Source organism: Myotis daubentonii, chromosome 3 (assembly GCF_963259705.1).
Source record: "Myotis daubentonii chromosome 3, mMyoDau2.1, whole genome shotgun sequence".
Taxonomy (NCBI): Eukaryota; Metazoa; Chordata; class Mammalia; order Chiroptera; family Vespertilionidae; genus Myotis; species Myotis daubentonii.
In genome coordinates this window covers 164539578-164559772 of record NC_081842.1, presented here as the reverse complement: position 1 = coordinate 164559772, position 20195 = coordinate 164539578, and the positions used below count along the sequence as shown (strand labels likewise).

Genomic DNA, 20195 nt, shown 5'->3' with positions numbered 1-20195 from the left:
AATATGACAAATTTTTGTTTAAGAGAATTCTAAGCTTACATTTAAGAAACTGATTTTTCAAATTATTTTAGGTGATCACTAAACTCAAAATTTTATCACCTTTGGAAATAATAATGTCAAATACTGCTTGTGTTGTGGGGAATTCAACTAAGTTGTTTACTCTGATCACAGAAAATTTCAAGGTATGTGATTTTATTCTCAATGGTAACATTGGAGATCTTACTTTATTTAAAATTCATTTTGTAGTATTATTCTAAAGAACAATACTTTATAGGCTGGACCCAAAGTAGGTTTAACAGAGTTTATTCTTGTATTATTGTATTATTTTCCATATCAACTACTGTAAACCAATTTTTGTCCCACCCTGTATTTAGTTCCCTGAAGAATGTACTAAATACAAGTTCTAATCTAATGAACTATTAATACATATAATAAAAATGAGCCTTGATCTATTTTAAATAAAAGGGAAAATATTTTAGGTAATAAGGAGGTTTCTTCCGAGTATACAAGAGGCAAACCCATAGAGAAAGCATGGATTTCCTTAGGTCTAGCTTCCTGGAAACTAGTTATTATGCTTGCAGATTAGTTGAAATTGAAGTTCTTGTTCTTTAGGGAGTAGCAGCTATCAACAAGTACTTTCCTTTAAAGAATTTGATCTATATTACAGAATTGTTTCAGCTTGCTTTGGTAGTATGTATTGCCTTACAATTAGCCTCCTACTTTAACCTCCATCTGTGGGACAATAACAGGTAAGTGCTCTGGAACCTTATCCAACCAGTGCACTTCCCCTCAGTAAGGCCCTTTCCACCATGTAATTTATCTTATCCCTCTGGAAAATCTTCCTTTTTTTGTGGAAGGGGGGCTGTTGCTCTGAACCAAGTAGGCAGCATTGCAGTCAGAATAATTACTGATGAGTGCAAATTATTTTCACAATACTCTGTATTCTGTTATGTTTGTAGACTTATTTTTGACACTTTGGGAGCCAAAGCTGAGATTTAGGGTCCAATGAGTTCTTTATTGTTCTTAATATACAGAATCTGTTTTCTTCTTCTTTTTAAAAAAATTTTTTTTTTTTTTTACATTTCTTTATTGATTTCAGAGAGGAAGGGAGAAGGAAAGAGAGATAGAAACATCAATGATGAGAGAGAATCACCGATCGGCTGCCTCCTGCACACCCCCTACTGGGGATTGAGCCCGCAACCCAGGCATGTGCCCTTGGCTGGAATTGAACCTGGGACCCTTCAGTCCGCAGGCTGATGCTCCATCCACTGAGCCAAGCTGGTTAGGGCTGTATTCTTCTTAATATACAGAATCTGTAGTCATAAAAGATTTTTCTGGATCCTATGTAGCTCAGCTGTCTTTGATTCTCTGCCAGAAATGCTCCCTCTTGTAAATCTATTGTCTCTATTAGACAAGTCTCTTTATCTGTTGCTTCTTTCATTCATTCACTACTTCTTTCCATCACTCTTATTAAAGTAAACCTCTCCAACTTCCGTTACTTTGTTTTGATTAAGCATTCTGTTTTTGGTTATAAATAACAAATTCAACTTAAACTAGCTTGAGTGAAAAAGAAATTTATTGACTTATGTAAATGGAAGCCGACTAGTTGGATAGATGCTATCTCACCACGCTTTTTTTTTTTAAACTGCTGATAGGTAACCTCTATGAGGTTTAAGAGGAAGATTGCTGATGGCTAATTCATCTCAATTAACTCAACTCTGATTAAAAAAAAAAAAAAAAAGAACTTCTTTCTTCTAGTGTCAATATAGGAATTCCAGGAAGGACCCTGACTGGTTCTGCTTTGTTTACATTCCCAAACATTAGGCTAATCTCTATTTCTGGGGCTGGAGACACTATTAATTGATTAACTTCTGGTCATGTGCTTCATTTATGCTGTGGGGTACTGAGTACTATAATTGCTGTGAGGCAGAGTACTATAATTGACAGTCAGACCACAAAGGCAAAAACAACATATATTCACTACACTTGAGGTGTAAGGCGGTATAACATAGTGCTTAAGCATAGTGGAGTTGGACTGTTTTGGCTGTCGATGCTGATTTTAAGTGACTATGCAAGTTAACTTACTTAAACTCTTTGATTTTTTTAGTCAGTGAAATAGGGACAATAACAATTTCTGTCTCCTTAGAGAACTGATTTTTATGTAGGGAAATCATAAATGACTTTATCAAGAGGGTTACATTTGGTCCTGAATGGAGTGAGGTAGCAAGCCATGGAAGTATTTGGGCTAAAAGTATTACAAGTAGATGGAAAAATCAGTATTATCATTATTACCACACTTACTATAAGTAGACCTTCATTAAATCAGAAGCAATATGAAGTGGAAGGAACATAAACTTTGTAAGTTAAAGATTCTAAATTCAAGTTTTAGCTCTGACACATATCAACTGTATGATACGTGAAAAGTGACTTGACTTTTCAGAATTTTACTTACATGGAAATTGTAGTTAATAAGACTTATGTCATAGGGTTATTGTGCAGATTAAATGACAACTGTTGAAACATTCTTGGCACATAACAAATTATCTGTTTATGACTTTTTTCAATTTTACAGCTTTTAAACAATCCAGTGTTAAATTACCTTTCTTACCTATTTTTATTCAAAGTAGTATATACCTTTTGCTCCATAACTTCATGCTGTTTTTCTCTTTTTTAAAATTCCATTATTAACTTTTCTTTATTTTAAATAAATTAAATTCACCTCATAAGGATATCACTTCATAGATTTGGTAGATGCAACAGATGTTTTCATTTTTCCTCAACTAGCACATTATAAAGATCTTCTCTTAATTATGATGGAGTATGCCAGGCTGGTTGTAAGCCTGTGTGATGATGTTGCTGTAGAATAAAATTACTAGAAGAAGGATATTCTTATGTTTATTTTTTATTATGTTTCCTAACATATTCAGTTAAATTTCACGTGAGCATGCTCTAATAAGAACTACAGGCTATATTATAATTCACTCAAGACAAATAATCATTCTTTTTTTATAAATAAGAAAACTTTAATTCTAGAAAACATAAAAATAAACTTTATATAATATTTAAGCTATATACACACACATTTGTTTAAGAAACCAGTTTTGGGTAAGTGCATGAAACTTAAACTTTATTTTGAAATTAAAATTTATTTTTAGAATGTAAATTTCACTACAGTCCAAAGGAAATACTTCAATGAAACAAAAGGATTAGAGTACATTGAACAGTTATGCATCGCAGAATTCAGCACTGTCCTGATGGAGGTTCAGTCCAAGTAAGTTATGACTTAAGGACAGTCATAAATGTTTAGTGTAAGTTCCACAAGGACAAGGTCTTTTGTCTGTTTTGTTTTCTGCTATATTCCTATTACCTGGAAAAGTGCCTGGCTTATTTTTAAAAATATTTTAAAAATTATTTATTTATTGATTGATTTTTGGAGAGAGAGGAAGGGAGAAGGGGAGAGAGAAAAACACATCAATATGGGAGTGCAACACCTATTGGTTGCCTCCTGCATGCCCCCTACCAGCGATTGAGCCTGTAACCTAGGCATGTGCCCTGACCAGGAATTAAACTGGCAACTTTTTGGTGCATGGGACAGTGCATGCACCAACTTAACCACACTGGCCAGGGCAAAAAGTGCCTGGCTTATAATACTATTGAGTAGTTATTAAAATAGTAAAATAGTTAACTAAAATTTATACACAAGGCATATCTTGCTAACTTAATTTATATATAATTTCTCCAAATTAGTCATAATCTATTGCCCTAATGGTTGCTGCTTACTTTATTTTGGAGTGAAAAGCTCAATAGCTATTTAGTAAACTAGAAATGTGATTAAAGCTGTGTTCCTGTTACTTCATAACTTTACTCCTAAAAGATTCAGCACGAGACAGGGAATGATATTTTTGGAAAGGATATTTCTTAAAGCATGCTAAATAGATACTGTGACCACTTGTTTACTCAGTTAATCATAATGACTACTTGCACTGAGATCATAATGTACTTTCCTATATGTTGGGACCTCCTGACTTTACCTTCGAAGCTCAGACTCTTTCAATATTATTTGAATACTTATAATGGCACATAAAAAATTGACAGAAATTATCATTGAATGTTGACTTCTAATGTGATTTTATTCGCATTTAATATCCCTTGAGTGTCAGACTTCAGAAAATTGTTCATTTTTATCATGGTTTATGATTTAGAGGTAATTTACATTGTTTTTTAAAAAATCAAGAACACTTAGTGTACTTTTTTTTACTTTAAATTTGAGCAGTGCTATGCAAGTATTTATAATTTTTCTAGTATTAAGTTGCAATACATGTTTCACTTAGAGCAATTTTTTAAAATTCTAAAGCAGTGGTTCTCAACCTTCCTAATGCCGAGACCCTTTAATACAGTTCCTCATGTTGTGGTGACCCCCAACCATAAAATTATTTTCGTTGCTACTTCATAACTGTAATTTTGCTACTGTTATGAATCATAATGTAAATATCTGATATGCAGGATGTATTTTCATTGTTACAAATTGAACATAATTAAAGCATAGTGATTAATCACAAAAACGATATGTAATTATATATGTGTTTTCCGATGGTCTTAGGCAACCCCTATGAAAGGGTCGTTTGACCCCCAAAGGGGTTGCGACCCACAGGTTGAGAACCGCTGTTCTACAGATTTATAATGATGTATCATGGGTCACCTTACAGGTATTACTGCCTTGCAGCTGTGGCAGCTTTATTAAAATATGTTGAATTTATTCAAAATTCAGTTTATGCACCAAAATCGCTGAAGATTTGTTTCCAAGGTAGTGAACAGACAGCCATGATAGATTCATCATCAGCCCAAAATCTTGAATTACTAGTTAATATTCAAGACTCTAGGTAAGATCACCCATTTTTTTATATAAAATGTATCAGCATATTTTACTATGTCATATTTTTTATGTATAGTTTATATTTTAAAAAATTGGTTAATGGAGAATAATTGCATTGTTGCTCAACTGTTCAGATGTTTCACCAAAATCAGATTTTTAAAAGATACTTGCGGAAATGGCATAAGCCACTGCCTGTGTGCTGCCCAGGGCTCCTGGGGCCATCTGACATAAGCTACAAAGTGATCTGCAGATGCCTGTTACTTGTGCTGGGCTTGGAGCTGCCCAGGAGAGGCCAAGCTACAAACCAAGGCTGGCTGGCTACTGCTAGTGCCAGGCCTGGGGCGACTTAACGAGAGGTATGGGGCACACTGAGGCCAAATGCTGCTATTTTAAGAGGTTTTAGAAAAGTCTGAAGCACGAGTCTAGACAAGTCATTCGTATGGAAAAGTCGCTGGAAACAGCCTGGGTGGGCCCCCAAGTTGGGTGGGGCAAGATCTCAGGGAATCCCAGCATAGGGAGAATAGTGCAAGCCAGGTTGATGGAAACTCAGATACGGTGCCTGCCTGCTGACTTTGTGGAGGGGTCATTGTATCTCAGAAAAGGAACAGTGGTCTCTGCCAGAACTTCTCTGCCCTTTGAGCTCTTGCTCTGATGCCAGACAATTCCTTTTCTGTCCGCATGTCCCTGGTACCTTTTCAGCTGTTGCTCTGGCACTGGAGCCCAGAGGGAGCGAGTCTGAGTAAGTCCATGCATGGGCCATTTAGGAGGAACTGCCTCTTGGAACTCCAACATCTTTTCATCTCACTCAGCTACAATCCCCTCTAGTTTTTGCTTTTTTTTTTTTTTTAAAAAAAATACTTTAATTGATTTTAGAGAGGAAGGAAAAGAGAGAGAGAGATAGAAACATCAATGGATGAGAGAGAATCATTGATTAGCTGCCTCCTGCATGTCCCACACTGTGGATCTGACCTCCTGTTTCATAGGATGATGCTCAGCCACTGAGCCACGCAGGTCCGGGCCCTGCTAGTTTTTACAGTAATGGAAACTTCTCTTCCTGGCTCTGGAATCCTGGTCTCTGGGGCCTGGTGTGGGGCTGGGACCCCTCGCTCCTCAGGGGGGATCTCTGCAGCTGAGATCCCTTCCATTATTCACCAAACATGGGTTTGGGACTAGCCTGGTCTGCGTCTCCACCCCTCTTACTAGTCTCAAGTGGCTTCTTCTTTATATCCTTAGTTGTGGGACTTCCATTCTGCTTTATTTCAGGATGTTCTGAATTATGGTTAGTTGTAATTTTGATGTGGTGGTGGGAGGATGCAAATCTGTGTTTTTTTGTTTGTTTGTTTTTAACAGTTTCTGTACCTGAATTTTTTCTCTCTCTTTCATTTGTTTTTCTCTAACTTCTTAAGTTAGAATGAAGTGATTATATTAAATACTCATTTTATTAATGTAAAATATTTTCCCCACCTAAGGATGAATTAGTATTATTTGTTTTTCATCCCAGAAAAAAATATATCCTTATTATATCAACTAGAGAAGCCTGGTGCATGGATTCACACGTGGGTGGGGTCCAGCCTGCCTGCCCCGATTGGGGCCGATCAACCGGGGCCAGCCAGAGGGGAGGGGACGTGGGTGGTTGGCGGGCTGGCCTCACCCCCTGGTTGGACTCCGGGTGGAACTCCTGGTGGAGGAGATAATTTGCATATTAGCCTTTTATTATATAGGGTTATTATTGATATCTTGCTATTACTAATGGAATGTCATAGATTAGAACAGTGGTTCTCAACCTTCTGGCCCTTTAAATACAATTCCTCATGTTGTGACCCAACCATAAAATTATTTTCTTTCTTTTTTTTTTCTTTTTTTATATATTTTATTGATTTTTTACAGGGAGGAAGGGAGAGAGATAGAGAGTTAGAAACATCGATCAGCTGCCTCCTGCACATCTCCTACTGGGGATGTGCCCGCAACCCAGGTACATGCCCTTGACCGGAATCGAACCTGGGACCTTTTAGTCCGCAAGCCGACGCTCTATCCACTGAGCCAAACCGGTTTCGGCCATAAAATTATTTTCATTGGTACTTCATAACTGTACTGTTGCTATTGTTATGAATACTAATGTAAATAACTGATATGCAGGATGGTCTTAGGCGACCCCTGTGAAAGGGTCGTTTGACCGCCAAAGGGGTCGCGACCCACAGGTTGAGAACCGCCGGATTAGAACTTTTTTTTATTTTTTAACATATCTTTTTATTGATTTCAGAGAGGAAGGGAGAAGGAGAAAGAAATAGAAACATCAGTGATGAGAGAGAATCATTGATCAGCTGATTCCTGCACACCCCCTAATGTAGATTGAGCAACCCAGGCAACCTGGGCATGTCCTTGATTGGAATAGAACCTGGGACCCTTCAGTCTGCAGGCTGATGCTCTATCCACTGAGCCAAACTGGCTAGGGCTGGATTAGAACATTTTATATTAGTCTGAATATGGTAAATGATCTATGAAAAAATTGTTAAATGTAAGAAGATATTGTAGGTCCTTATTAATCAACATATGGTTCATTGACTGACAGCATACTTGGGAGCGTATTCAAAATGTAGGGAGCGTATTCTTAGGTCTCATGCCTGTCCTGAATCAGAATATACACGTGATTTGTATGCATGTTAACATTTGAGATTCACTCCTATAGATTATAGGATTATTTAGTTACAAATTTAAATTGCAATTTTCTTATATTTGTCTTTTGTATACTTAATGAAAATTTTCCAACTTGTGTTTTCAAAGGAATAATCACACTCTCTTTGGTGTTCTAAATTACACTAAGACTCCTGGAGGGAGTAGAAGACTTCGATCTAATATCTTAGAACCTCTAGTTGATATTGAAACCATTAACATGAGGTTAGATTGTGTTCAAGAACTACTTCAAGATGAGGAACTCTTCTTTGGACTTCAGTCAGGTAAATGAATATCCTCTAAGTTTATAAATAGAAATTATTAGAAAGATACATTGTCTTCTTATAAGGACACCAGTCAGTTTAAGGCCCACACTAACGACTTTATCTTAACTTAATTACACCTGCAAAGATTTAATTTCCAAATAAGGTCACATTCACAGATATGGGGATTTAGGACTTTAAAATATCTTATTGAAGGGACACAATCTAACCCATAACATGAGGTAAGAGAATTGCCCATGGCACCTGGCTGTTTGTTCACCGGCATGGCAGTGCAATGTTCTTAAAAAATTGGTGGAAGGACATTTTGTATGCTTTGTTCCTAGTTCAGTTCCTGGTTTCTAGGAACTTGGTCTGTCTTTCATACCCCATTTTCCAACCACCCTCCTGGTGTACTGGTAGTGTAAACAATTGGCACATGAAAATCTGGAAGGCATTTACAGCCTGAACAATTTTTCCTCATTCCAATTCCAAATACATTTTAATTTTACAGTTCCTTAAAAATTCTGGCATTATATTGTCTGTGACTGTGCACGTCCAATGTTGTTGAATATATTCACTTTTTCTATATATTCCAGTGTATTTAGTAAAACTTGGGAAAGGTACAAAGAAGCCGTTTTTAACTGATAACCCTTTTCTTGTTCACAGCAACATCTTGTTGGCCTATCTATACCTGGCATTCCGTGTAATACATAAGTGCCAGGAATATTCAAGTCATTTAATCATGTAATGTTAGTCAATCTCCAACCATTTCTATGTTTCCTGTATTGTGACAGTTTATAATTTATTGTAACATGTAAAAAGTAGGGGAATATGAACATAGAGCAGGGTGGGAGAGTAATTTTTATAGTTTATTAAAATACGAGAATCTGAAACTTACTTTAAAAGACCCAGTATTACTTTATTGTAGGTATTTTATAGGTATTAGGGATAAAAAGGAAGAGCAAGTTATAAGTTTCTGTTCACAAGGATCTTAAATTCATGTTAGGGAAGCAGACCTCCAAATATGTGATGCAGTGTGGTAAATGCACCCATAATTGAGTATTTTATGGGAACACAGAGGAAGAAACTGGGATAATGACAGAATCCATATGGGATTCACAAAGACAATATTTCAGCTTATCTTGAGGAAATGAGTAAGACTGACAACAGGAGAATCCTAGAAATGATATTCAAGACAAAGGGAGCATGCCTATGCAAGGTTTGTTAATGCACATGGGGTAACAGAAAATATGTTTAGATGTGGTAGCAGGGATAAAGATCTGGTATGAGTCCTATTGGCTGTGATTTTAAATACTCATTACTTTTTAAAGTACACTTGTTTTTTGGGGAAGTTGGGTAAGGTAGAGTTATACTTACATTGATATAAAAGAGCTTGCTGTATTTAAGATATGGCCAGTACTTATTTATGACTTGAAGCATTGGGGAATAGCAGGAAATGAGTGCTGGGGCTAGCTTATGAAGGACTTTATATAATACTAAGACATTGGGATTTTATCATGCAGGACATAGGGACCTGACAGTTCTAAACTGAGAGAGTAATACAAGCAAACCTTTATTTTAGAAACATTATTCTGGTTGTTGTGATAGATTTGGGGAAAGGAAGAAGGAAGAGACTGAAAAAGAGAAACGCTAATCTAAGGACTTTAAGAGTCTAGTGGAATCACATGTAAAATGTCATAATTGAACAGTATAAGAGTATTATAAGTAGTATACTGAGCCTATTTACTCTAATTTTTAAAAACAGTTCAAACATAATTAATTTACAATAGAAGTGGTAAATTAGAAAAGGGCACAGTGCTAGAAATAGGCACACTGAAAATTATCAGAAGACTTAGTGATTTGAACAGGAAGCAAGTGACATAAAAAGGTGTTTTTTTTAGATATGTTTTTATTGATTTTTTTTTTTTTTTAGAGAAAGAGGAAGGGAGAGTGATAGAGAGATAGAAACAACAACCTGGGGATATTAAAAAGAGATAGATTAATACTCTGGTTTCTCTTCAGATCGTATAAATCTTTCGCCTTTTACTAAAAAGAGATAGATTATAATTACCTATACATTTATTTTTATAGAATACAGTGGGGCCTTGACTTACGAGTGTCCCGACTAACGAGTTTTTCGAGATACGAGCCGTCTCTCGGCCGATTTTTGCTTTGAGTTGCAAGCTAAAATTCGGGTTACGAGCCAGCTTCAGATACCCCACTGCTAGTTGGCACAATGAACGTCACAGTGATTTGACATACGAGTAATTTGAGTTACGAGCTCCGTCACTGAACGAATTAAACTCGTAAGTCAAGGCCCCACTGTACTTTAAACTGGAAAATGAGTTGAGAAGAATAAAAACAGTTTTGAGCTGTGATATGTTCAGGATACTTTATACACATTATCTCACTTAATCCTCACGGCAACCCTAAGGAGGTAGATGTCATTATCCACATTTAAAAGATGGAAGTTAGGCCCTAACTGGTTTCGCCCAGTGGATAGAGTGTCAGCCTGCAGACTCAAGGGTCTCAAGTTCGATTCCAGTCAAGGGCATGTTCTTTGGTTGCCGGCACATCCCCAGTAGGGGGTGTGCAGGAGGCAGCTGATGGATGTTTCTCTCTCATCGATGTTTCTAACTCTCTATCCCTCTCCCTTCCTCTCTGTAAAAAATCAGTAAAATATATTAAAAAAAATAAAAGATGGAAGTTAGGTAACTTCTGGAAGATTACATGATTAGTGGTCTAACTATGCTTTTAAACTAATCTTTTTAAGTATCAGAAAGAAAAGTTAGAGATCAGAAAGGTGGGAAGAAAATTATGAGAAGCAACATCTAAAAGTTAGAGAAGTAGAGTTTCAAGAATGAGGGGTGATTAACAGTGTCAAATTTGGAAGACAGATTGTGAGTAATCCAAATTAAGAATTGAGTATTATTTTATTCCTGGCACATGTAAGATAGATAAAGACACCTAAAACAAGTAATATTTGTAGGTAGAATGGTTCTAGTTTATTATTTGAGGATACATAGTCTATATTTTAAAAAGTTCAAATGCTCATTATTTTTTTGTTTCTGTTTGTTTTAGTTATAGCAAGATTTCTTGATACAGAGCAGCTTCTTTCTGTTTTAGTCCAAATTCCAAAGCAAGACACGGTATGTTTATATATACATTATAGGTTACATTATTATTATTCATTGTGATAAAACTTGTCTTAATGTAATGTAACAATTGGACATTATTAAAATATTTTGGAAAAGTGCTTCATTATTAATATCAAAGTTTTTTAAGGCCTTTAAAAGCAAAAACTTCTGACTAAACTAAATGTCCTCTGAAAATCTCCAGTATGGAATTGCTTAAGATGAGTTATTGTATTTCCCCGTAAGGATATTGATTTTAGAAAATGCCGTTTTTTGATCATAAGTATTTAGTGAGAAGAATAATGCTTAAAATTTGTTATTTGAATTAACCCAAATGTTTTCTTTCTTCCTTCCTCCCTCCCTCCCTCCCTCCCTCCCTCCCTCCCTCCCTCCCTCCCTCCCTCCCTCCCTCCCTTCCTTCCTTCCTTTATTTCTATATATTTTTATTGATTTCAGAGAGGAAGGAAGAGGGAGAGAGAAAAAGCATCAAAGATGAGAAAGAATCATTGATTGGCTGCCTCCTGCATGCCCCCCACTGGGATTGAGCCCACAACTCCCGCCATGTGCCCTTGACTAGAATAGAACCTGGGACCCTTCAGTCTGCAGGCTGACAGTCTATCCCCTGAGCCAAACCGGCTAGGGCCTAAATGTCTTTTCTTTCTATAAAATGTTTCTGACCATACTATTTTATTCTATTTATTTATTTTTTTCTTTTTTAAAAAATTTATTTTTATTGATTTCAGAGAGGAAGGAAGAGGGAGAGAGATAGCAACATCAATGATGAGAGAGAATCACTGATCGCCTGCCTCCTGGGGACCGAGCCCTCAACCCCGGGCATGTGCCCTTGACCGGAATCGAACCTGGGACCCTTCAGTCCACAGGCTGACGCTCTATCCATTGAACCAAACCAGCCAGGGCCAGGATACGGTCATATTTCTTTATTGATTTCAGAGAGAAAGGGAGAAGGAGAGTGAGAAAGAAACATCAATGATGAGAGAGAATCATTGATCGGCTGCCTCCTGCACTCCCCCTACTGGGTTCGAGCCCACAACCCAGGCATGTGTCCTTGGCCGGAATCAAACCTGGGACCTTTCAGTCTTCAGGCTGACACTCTATCCACTGAGCTAAACCAGCTAGGGCTGACCATACTATTTAATGTATTAGAAGGTTTTGTGTTTTTCATTACAGACATCTAAAATTCTTTAATATTTGAAAATGTCAATATTAAACCAACAATTTCAAGTTTTATCTAAGTTTCTTTGCTTCATTTTGAATAACTTAATTTTCTCAATTGATTTCAGACTGCCATATATGAATATTTGTAGTGTATGGTTCCTTTTTACGTTAATTCAACAAGTGATTTTATTTTACCAAACATTGTGATAAGTGCTAGGGATACTCTAAGAAGTAAGTTTCTACACCAAAGGAATTAATGATCCAGTGTGAGACTTAGGTTAAAAAAAAAAGGCAATTGCCAGAACCGGTTTGGCTCAGTGGATAGAGCGTCGGCCTGCGGACTGGAGGGTCCCGGGTTCGGTTCCGGTCAGGGGCATGTGCCTGGGTTGCGGGCACATCCCCAGTGGGAAATGTGCAGGAGGCGGCTGATCGATGTTTCTCTCCCGTCGATGTTTCTAGCTCTCTGTCTCTCTCCCTTCCTCTCTGTGAAAAATCAATAAAATATATTAAAAAAAAAGGCAATTACAGCATAGTATATCAAGAACTATTAGACATCTGATATTTTACCATATTTGCAAACTAACAAGTTAGCCTAACACAATTTCATAGATGCTGACAGAAGATATGAGAGTCCTGGGTCAGGAAGAAAGGTTGCTTGAGTACTTACAACTATAGCAGTAGTCAGAGTATCAGCATTTTCTTGCACTGTACACAAAGAAAACTGCACAAAACAAAATTCAGTGCTCACTGATTTATCACAAAGTGAATATCCATGTAATGAATACTCAGGTAAAGAGATAGATACTGCCATTACTTCAAAAATGCCCCTTCTTGCTCCTTCTCATCTTATTTTCTACCTCTTTCAAAAATCCCCCAAATTTTCTTTATAATTTAATTTTGCCTATTTTAAAACTTTATATACTAGTATAATAACCCAATTTTTATTTTTTATATCTGGATTCTTTTAGTCAATATTATGTTTGTGAGATTTAATCATGTTGCATGTAGGTATAGCTCATTTATTTCTATTGTGAAATAATATTTCATTGTATGAATATGCCATTACTCCTTTCACTGTTGTTTGACTTGTTGACAGCTTTTGGCAATTAGAAATAATGCTGGTAAACAATATGTACCTGTTTCTTAATACAATTGTTTACACACTTATTGGGTTCATAGTTAGGAGTGGAATTTTGGGGTTCTGGAGGATGTATATCTTCAACTTCAGGAAATAATGGCAAAATATTTGCCAAAATGTTTTTCACAATCATTGCACAAATTATATTCTCAGCAGTGTATTAGAATTCTCATTGTTCTTTATCAAAATGTGATATTGTCAGTTTAAAAATCTTAGGCATTGTGATTGGTAAATAATGGTATTTTATTGTGATTTTAATTTACATTTTCCTATTACTGAAGATGAACACCCTTTCATATATATACAACTTGAATACTTTTGTGAAAGTCTTGTTCAAGTCTCTTGCTCATTTTCCTCTTCTTCATTATCTTCTTTTGTGACTTGTAGAATTTCTTTTTATATTTTAGATATGAGCCCTTTATTGGTTCTTTGTTGCAGATATCTTTTCCCACTTTTTGGTTTGCTTTTCCCACTCAATATTGTGGTATAGATGCTGTTGGTGTACTACCCACATCCCCTTGGCATTCACTTTTGTACAAGGAAGGCCTCTTATGCAAGTAGCTGAAACTTACTGCCTGAGGACTTTCTCTGGCTGCAGGAGAGAATAGAGTTTGCTCTGGCAATAGGTCATAACCAATACTGAACAGGAGTAGATGAATAAATATTCCACTTTTCTTACCTGTGGAGATAGCTTCCAAAGCTTACCTTATACCATCTTTGACAGGTCTGAGCCATAGTACCATGCAGCAGTAACCAGATCGTCAAGGCATCCTCTTGTGCTGTCCTCCCCTTCCCTTCTTACTTCTGCTTACTGAAATTACTTTTCAAATACATTATTTGCCTCAAATTCTAGTTTCTCAAACTTGGCTTTTGGAGAACCAGGCCTGTGTCAGTAGTATCTTTTGATGAATAGAAGTTCTTAATTTAAATGTAGTCTAGTTTGTGTTTTTTTCCTTTGTAGTTAGTGTTTATTGTATCCTGCTTAAGAAATTTTTATCTAACCCAATGTTTTGATTGCACCCATTGGATTTTAATTTATGGAGGTGACTGAGTGATGATATGGTGAGGCTGTCATTAAAAGAAGATTTTTATTACTTAGTATTCCTGAGAAGAGGGAGCATACCACACAAGATCACATGGGAAAGTATTAGGGTTGGTCATGAGTCAAAAGGAGTGAGGGGAAAACATTGCAAAAATCTTTATTATAATGGGAAGTTGTTAGGTGGAAACATCCCCTATTGGGTAGGATGCAAAACACAAATGTTGGAGTTTGTGGTTGAAGGGCTTATAATATGATTTTTGTGCATCCATAAGAGCCACGACCATAGGGGAGATGTGAACAACTTTGGCCATTGTTAGGCCTTGTGATGAATGGATGCCAAGTCATTAATTATGAAATTTATAAAAACTGATTCGAACAAACAGGAAATGAAGATATTCTTCTTTGTTATATTCCTGATGTTTATTGCTTTTTTTTAATATTTAGATTTACAATCTGCCTGGAATTGATTTTTGCTCTTGGAATTTTAATTATGATGTATCTTGGTGTGGTCCTCTTTGGATTCCTTTTGTTTGGGGTTCTCTGTGCTTCCTGGAGTTGTAAGTCTATTTCTTTCACCAGGTAGGGGAAGTTTTCTGTCATTATTTCTTCAAATAGGTTTTCAATATCTTGGTCTATCTCATCTTCTGGCACCCCTATAATTCTGATGTTGGAACGCTTGAAGCTGTCCCAGAGGCTCCTTACACTATCCTCGTATTTTCGGATTCTTTTTTCATTTTGCTTTTCCGGTTGGGTGTTTTTTGGTTCTTCGCATTTCAAATCTTTGACTTGATTCTTGCGCTCCTCTGGTCTGCTGTTGGGAGTCTGTATATTATTCTTTATTTCAGTCAGTGTATGCTTAATTTCTAGTTGGTTCTTTATCACAACATCGAGGGTCTCATTAGATTTCTTGCAGATCTCATTAAGTTTATCGACAGTTTCTAGAAGATTATTGAAAGACCTTAAAAGTGTGGTTCTGAATTCTATATCCTCCATCGACATTTGTGTCCTGTTTCTTTGTCTCTGCATTTTTTATGCTTTCTTGGTGCACCCCCTAGTGGTCTTTGTGCGCAGTCTTGTTGTAGTTAAGCCTTGATTGTTGTAGGAAATACTGGGGGTGATTTGCAAACCTCGGAGAGAAAGCTGCCCACGAGTTCCAACCGATGCCAGACAGTCCTGCTTCTCCCGTTTGAGTCTGGGTCCCTAGAGACTTGCCCAGAACTGGAGCTCAGAGCCTGAGACTCCCTCCCGATTGAAACAGACAACCGCACCCTCAGCCACCAGCCAGCTCAGCGTGCACCTCCACACCTTTGTATTTTCCGCACTGCGCCTCCTCTGAGTCTCGGTATGCTGTTCTCTTTCCTTCTAGTTGAAGAATTTCCCCTCAGCCAGCTTTCCTGTGGTTCTGGGTGATGTCCGTTCCGTCTTTTAGTTGTATTTTTGAAGTGGTTGTGCAAGGTAGCAATCTCCAGTGTTTACCTATGCCGCCATCTTGGTTCCTCCCAATAAAAATATCTGGAATTGATTTTTGTATGTGGTATGAGGAAGGGACCACATTTCATTTTTCCTCCTATAGATTCATAATTATATTGACACCATTTATGGAAAAGACTGTCCTTTCTCCCACCTTTGTCATAAATCAAGTACTCAAAATTTATTGGGTCTATTTCTAGTCTCTATTTGTTTCATTGGTCTCTGTCTGTCCTTAGGCCAATACCACAGTTTCTTAGTTACTCTATTAGAAATTGATTTTTGTTAGATTTCTTTTACCTTGTTCTTATACAAGGGTGTTTTGGCTATTTTTGGAAGATGTTTTCCTTTGGTAATAGTAATAATAGTTGTCTTCTGTTTGATGAATTTTATTTATTTTTAATCTTCCAGTTAGTTTCAGAGATCCATTATAAGAAAGCATGAGATAACTTGTTTTAGGGTTACAAACCTACATTTTGGTATTTCTTTTAAATTGACCCATCTGATGACAGAACAGTTCAGGTACATTGCGTGTACAATGGGGATAAAAGTCAGAAGGTTTCAAAAAGAAACAGTGCCATATTAATTACTACTATATCTCAATAGTAATATCCCTAAAGTTTTTGTCAGATTGGTAAAGTAGTCCATCCTTGAGAACTTTTTTATTTCCCCAGGTATAGTGCCACTTTAGAGATTGTACTATTATTTAATTTATAAAATGTTTATTTATAAAATTTAGGATGCTGGTGTTGCTTTATTTTGAAAAACTGTAAGTCCTTTGGGCCACTGGAATTTTATGAAAATTATTTTATTTGAACAAACAGGAACCGATAAGGGAAATTTGTGTTGTTTTGTAATTATCTGGGTTGTTTGGATTCAGTTTTTCAAATATCTTCTATCCAGAAATAATCTTTTTGCCTTTTTCAGTTAATCCTTTTGCTCAGAATTGAACTGTTATTTCCTATCACTACTATGAGTTAAGGTAGATCAAGGAGCTTTAATAGAAATGAAAATTGGGTACAATGATGTGAACTCTTTTTCATTTTCAGACTTTCAGGAGACTAGTGTGCTAGTCTTACTATAATGGATCAGTAATTTCCTAACAGTATTTAGGCTGGCAGGTACCTTGGCTTGATTGATATGTAAAAAGTATATGAAATAAGATAAGCATAGAATGTTTAGAGGAAAACACATTTTTTTGAAAAGCACATTTTGTATTAAATGTTTATGGTATCCACATTTGGATTTTTATTTTAATAGGTTAATGTAGCTGAATCAAAGATAACAAATTTAATATACCTAAAACATACCTTGGAACTTGTGGATCCTTTAAAGGTAATTTATGTGTGTGTGTATTGTACAAAACATGTCTAGTAATCCATATTTTTAAATTTTTTGTTTTGCAGAAATTTCAAACTCAGAGGAAATCACAAAATAGTATAACTAATTCCCATATTATCTATCTTTACATGCACAATACATACGCATATTATTACTATTATTATTTTTTTAAATTTCAGATGTTTCTTTTGTCTCTTTTTTATGTTTTAATTTTAATTTTTTTATTTTTATTGATTTCAGAGAGGAAGGGAGAGGGAGAGGGAGATAGAAACAATGATGAGAGAGAATCATTGATTGGCTGCTTCTTGCATGCCCCCTACTTGGGATGGAGCCTTTAACCCGGGCATGTGCCCTTGATTGGAATTGAACCTGGGACCCTTCAGTCTGCAGGCTGACGCTCTCCACTGAGCCAAAACAGCTAGGACAGCGGTTCTCAACCTGTGGGTCGTGACCCCTTTGGGGGTTGAACGACCCTTTCACAGGGGTCACCTAAGACCATCAAAAAACACATACATAATTACATATTGTTTTTGTGATTAATCACTATGCTTTAATTATGTTCAATTTGTAACAATGAAATTGGGGGTCACCACAACATGAGGAACTGTATTAAAGGTCACGGCATTAGGAAGGTTGAGAACCACTGGGCTAAGGCCTTACTATTATTATTTTTACTGAACTATTTGAGAATAAGTTATAGTACCTAAATACTAAAGTGTATATCTCCTAAGAGCAAATATGTTCCTTTACCCAAACACATCCTATCTAATAAAAGAGAAACATGGTAATTGGCGTACGACCGATACCCTTTTCATTGGCTAATCAGCGAGATATGCAAATTAACTGTCAGCCAAGATGGCGGCCGGCAGCCAGGCAGCTTGAAACTAACATGAGGCTTGCTTGCCTCAGTGACGGAGGAAACCAACGTTCCCCGCCTGCTGCTGCCTCTGAGCAGGCAGTTTAAGAAACATTGTAACAAATACGCCCAACTTCAGCCAGCAGATTCGCAACATTGTAAGCAAAGGCCAGAAACCTACTTTCAGCCGGAGGCCTAAGAGCTGGAGCCAAGCCTCAAGCTAAAGCTGGCCCAGAATTAAAAAAAAAAAAAAAGGAAAAAAGGAGCGTTTGGGAGTTCAGTCACCCCCAGCCTGAAAACAGCCCTCAGCCCCTCACCCAGACTGGCCAGGCACCCCAGTGGGGACCCCCACCCTGATCCAGGACACCCTTCAGGGCAAACCAGCCGGCCCCACCCATGCACCAGGCCTCTATTCTATATAGTAAAAGGGTAATATGCCTCCCAGAACCGGGATCAGCGGAGCCGTGAGGCCTCCCGGCACTGGAATCAGCATGACAGGGGGCAGCACCCAAACCCCCTGATCGCTCTGCGGCTCTGTGTGTGACAGGGTGTGGGGCCACAACCTCCCTATCCACCCTGCTCTGTGCCTGATAGGGGGGAGCTCCCCCCCCCCCCACGGGCCCTGCTCTGTGTGTGACGGGGTAGAGCCATAACCTCCCCCTCGGCCCTGCCCTGAGTGTGAGAGTGGCGGTGCCCCAACCCCCTGATCCGCCCTGCTCTGTGGGTGGTAGAGGGCAGCACCCCAACCCCCTGATGGGCCCTGCTCTGTGCGTGACAGGGTACAGAGCCCCAACCCCCCTGATGGGCCCTGCTCTGTGTGTGAAAGGGGATTGCTCCACAACCTCCCCATCGACCCTGCCTTGAGTGTGACAGGGGGCGGCGCCCCAACTCCCCAATCAGCCCTGCTCTGAGCCCGACCAGGGGCTGCACCTAGGGATTGGGCCTGCCCTCTGCCACCCGGGAGCAGGCCTAAGCCAGCAGGTCGTTATCTCCCAAGGGGTCCCAGACTGCTAGAGGGCACAGGCCGGGCTGAGGGACCCCCCCTCCCCCCCCCGAGTGCACAAATTTTTGTGCACCGGGCCTCTAGTATGATTATAAAATTCAGGATATGTAGCATTAATAGACTACTGTTATATAATCTATAGCCCATATTTAAAATTTTCCAGTTGTCCTAATAATGTTCTTTATGGATTCCATCCTCCACTCTCTCCCCCCCCCCCCCCCCCCCCCAGTTACAGGGTCTAGTTCAGAACCATGCATTATATTTAATGTCAGGATTTTATATACTCCTTCGAATTGAAAAGTTTCTCAGCATTTCTTTGTTATGATATTGACATTTTGAAGCGTAAAGGTCAGTTGTTTTATAGGATATTCTTCAATTTGTCTGATTATTTATTCATGGTTAAATTCAGCTTATGCATATTTGGCAGTAATATTCTGTAAAAATGTATATTTCTCATGTTGATGTCATTTCCCTATTTTTCTTTTTAAAGTTATAAGTAATGTATGAAGAAATACTTTGAGACTGTGTAAATATCCTTTATTTAAAAAAATATATTTTATTGATTTTTTAAAGAGAGGAAGGGAGAGAGATAGAGAGTTAGAAACATCGATGAGAAAGAAACATCGATCAGCTGCCTCCTGCACATCTCCCACTGGGGATGTGCCCGCAACCCAGGTACATGCCCTTGACCGGAATTGAACCTGGGATCTTTCAGTCCGCAAGCCGACGCTCTATCCACTGAGCCCAACTGGTTTCGGCTAAATATCCTTTTTCTCATCAGACTTTCACTCATTGATTTTGGTATTTATTACAACTCTTTTTTTTTTTTAATCCTCACCTGAGGTAATTTTTCTGTTGACTTTTAGAAAGAGTGGAAGGAAGGGAGAGAGACAGAGAGAGAAACATCAATGTGAGAGAGATACATCAATTGGTTGCCTCCTGCATGCACCTCACCCAGGGATCCAGCCTGCAAAGGAGGTACATGCCCTTGACTGGAATCAAACTGGGAACCCTTTAGTCTGCAGGCCGGTGCTCTATCCACTGAGCCAAACTCTTACCTGAAGTAATTACCTGTTGGTCACAAAATGGTGATTTTCTTATCAATTTTTAAGTACTATCTTGTGCAGAATATTTTAAAAATGAAAGTGGCAGAAAAAACTTTTTTAAAAGAAAAAATAATGAAAAATAAGGAATAATTTTTATAGAGTTTATTCTGGTAAATATGTAATAAA

At 37.7% G+C, this 20195-nt stretch overlaps 1 protein-coding gene across 1 annotated transcript in view; it reads left to right on the top strand.

The window, feature by feature from the left end:
- The window catches only part of MSH4 (mutS homolog 4), a 77657-nt gene that overhangs the window by 15650 nt on the left and 41812 nt on the right, over window positions 1-20195 (top strand). Inside the window, exons 4-9 of the mRNA XM_059691676.1 lie at window positions 72-182; window positions 3156-3271; window positions 4707-4880; window positions 7655-7827; window positions 10888-10955; window positions 17024-17098. Coding sequence (XP_059547659.1) covers window positions 72-182; window positions 3156-3271; window positions 4707-4880; window positions 7655-7827; window positions 10888-10955; window positions 17024-17098 — 717 coding nt within the window. The remainder of the gene's footprint in view (window positions 1-71; window positions 183-3155; window positions 3272-4706; window positions 4881-7654; window positions 7828-10887; window positions 10956-17023; window positions 17099-20195) is intronic.